The sequence below is a fragment of the Penaeus japonicus genome, unplaced genomic scaffold (assembly GCF_977035675.1).
Source record: "Penaeus japonicus unplaced genomic scaffold, GWHDUDI00000001_assembly GWHDUDI00000015, whole genome shotgun sequence".
NCBI classification, from domain to species: Eukaryota; Metazoa; Arthropoda; class Malacostraca; order Decapoda; family Penaeidae; genus Penaeus; species Penaeus japonicus.
The window spans coordinates 37,408,310-37,410,809 of record NW_028234417.1 but is presented as its reverse complement, the minus strand read 5'-3'; the positions used below and the strand labels follow the sequence as shown (position 1 = coordinate 37,410,809).

The 2,500-nt window shown below is 56.7% G+C and overlaps 1 protein-coding gene across 2 annotated transcripts in view; it reads right to left on the bottom strand.

The window, feature by feature from the left end:
* The window catches only part of Sur (Sulfonylurea receptor), a 28,803-nt gene that overhangs the window by 9,966 nt on the left and 16,337 nt on the right, over window positions 1-2,500 (bottom strand). For both annotated transcript variants that reach the window (XM_043021675.2, XM_043021676.2), the window contains exons 15-19: window positions 1,996-2,101; window positions 1,595-1,732; window positions 1,040-1,288; window positions 659-828; window positions 148-327 (exon numbers count right to left, since the gene is read on the bottom strand). In XM_043021675.2, coding sequence (XP_042877609.2) covers window positions 148-327; window positions 659-828; window positions 1,040-1,288; window positions 1,595-1,732; window positions 1,996-2,101 — 843 coding nt within the window. The remainder of the gene's footprint in view (window positions 1-147; window positions 328-658; window positions 829-1,039; window positions 1,289-1,594; window positions 1,733-1,995; window positions 2,102-2,500) is intronic.

Sequence of the window (2,500 nt, the reverse complement as noted above, 5' to 3'; positions counted from 1 at the left end):
AGGTAATTGAGAGAAAAAATGGAATGAGAACAAGATGCGCCTCCGAGGCCCATGTGCTTGACTGAGGATCTGAGGAAAAGGAAGAGAGAGAAGAAGATAAAAAGGAAGAAGAGTAGGCGGGCAGGAAGCCCTCCGAGAGCTCCTTACTTGGTGGAGGCGCTGGAGAAGAGCCTGTGCAGCATGTTGCCCTGCGGGGCGAAGGCAGGCGAGGAGCGCATGCGGGGCAGCGGCCGGGGCTGCGGCGGGAGGCTCTTGGCGTGGCGAGGCAGCCCCCCTCGCGCCGCCCGCGAGGACTTCCTGCCGAAGGCCGGCGCGCTGGATTTGATCCTGGGGGAGAGGGCGAGGCGATAGAGCCATGGATGAGGAGGCGATGTGGCGGGCGTGTGATGCTTTCGAAAAAGATTGCCATTATAAACGTCACAGCTGTGTTTTCTTTTATTAAAGCAAAACAAGCAAAACGCAGCCAACGACACAGGTCGACTGCATGTCCCCCATATCACATCTAGCCATTTGACTATTCGCCGCAGTCAGAATGAAGACGGGACTAGTCTAGAGAATTCCATCTCTTCGGAGCCATGCCCCGTGCAGACACTCTCTCCCGGGCACACCGATTACCTTTTACCACGTGTGCAACGCCTGTCCACTTCCGGAATCTCACCTGAAGAGTGGGAGTTTGGAGGGCGTGTGTGCGAAGGCGTGTCTCGGCAACGGCGGCGTGAGGGCGGGAAGGTACTCGCACTCATCCCCCGGCAGGAGGGCGCTGTGGCTGACGTGGCGGTTGATGCTGTACTTCCTGACGGGGCGGGGGCAGTATTCCACCTCCTTGCTCTGGGGATTGGGGCGCAGACACATCGGTAAAGCATGGGCGTTTTGATGCGCAGGCAGAGTGTGAACAGCAGGATTGCCAGCAACAGCCTTCAGAGAGGCTGTTGCAGGCAAGGCGTGATGGCAACACGCCAGAATGACAAAACGAATAGAAAAGATTAAAATACACTAGATGAAACACTGACAAGCCTTGCTATCCAAGAAGAAAGCCTACCTCCTCCCGCCCCCCCCTGCGCGTGTGGTGAGGGGAGGCCGAGCCCCTCTGGATAGAGATCCTAGTGACGAGGCGAAGCAACGACCACCTCTCCCGCGCAGTACGCCCGTCCAGCCGCCCCTCCTGGTCGTACCCCCCTACAGGGGCGCCTTCCTTGGCGCCCCACTCGCGCCACAGCTCCGGCGCGGCCCGGGCCACCTCCGAGGGCGTGCCCTGGTGCTTGATGCTGCCGCCCTCCAGGTAGATAATCTGCGGGACAAGAAGCAGGTCACGAGGGCTCTCCTCTTCCATTCAAGCATTCGCGTGTATATATGGGGTGTGCGGTTACGCTCTCTAATACGTGGACAAATCAACAAACACACACACACACACACACACACACACACACACACACACACACACACACACACACACACACACACACACACACACACACACACACACACACACACACACACACACACACACACACACACACACACACACACACACACACACACACACACACACTCACACGCACACGCACTCGGTCTCGGGCGAGTGGAGACGACTGACCTTGGTGGCGTGTCGGGTGAGGTGAGTGAGGTGAGTCGCCAGGATGACTGTGCGGCGGCGCTGGAGGAGCAGCTTGAGCACGCCCTCCTCCCACACCTTCGCACTCACGCCTGCGTCCAGGGCGGAGAAGGGCGCGTCCTAGGTAGCGGAGGGTCGTCGGACAGGGGAGGGGGAGGGGAGGGAGGGGGGTAGAAGGAAATAGTTATATCATGGATTTAGCAGAAAATAGAACTATGATTACACAAATGCTCCTTGAACAATCAGTGATATACAGAGAGATATGGATACACCGAGCTTTATGAATACATATAATCACGAGCTTTATGAATACATATAATCACGAGCTTTATGAATACATATAATCACGTCAGCTGAGCAACTGTTCAGCGACCTGCGCCCACCATGATGACGGTGCGGGCGTCGGAGTAGAGCGCCCGCGCGATGGCCACGCGCTGCCGCTGCCCGCCCGAGAGGTTGATGCCCCGCTCCCCGATCTCAGACTGGTCCCTAGGGGAGGGGGGAGGGGGGAGGTATGGTCAAGAGAGGAATATTGCGGGGCAGGAAGAGGAAAGGAAGGTGGGATGGAGAAAGCGAGAGAGAGAGAGAGAGAGAGAGAGAGAGAGAGAGAGAGAGAGAGAGAGAGAGAGAGAGAGAGAGAGAGAGAGAGAGAGAGAGAGAGAGAGAGAGAGAGAGAGAGAGAGAGAGAGAGAGAGAGAGAGAGAAGAGAGAGAGAGAGAGAGAGAGAGAGAGAGAGAGAGAGAGAGAGAGAGAGAGAGAGAGAGAGAGAGAGAGAGAGAGAGAGAGAGAGAGTGAGAGAGAGAGGGAGGCAGAGATAGAGAGAGAGAGAGAGAGAGAGAGATCAGGAGAGAGAGAGAGAGAGAGAGAGAGAGAGAGAGAGAGAGAGAG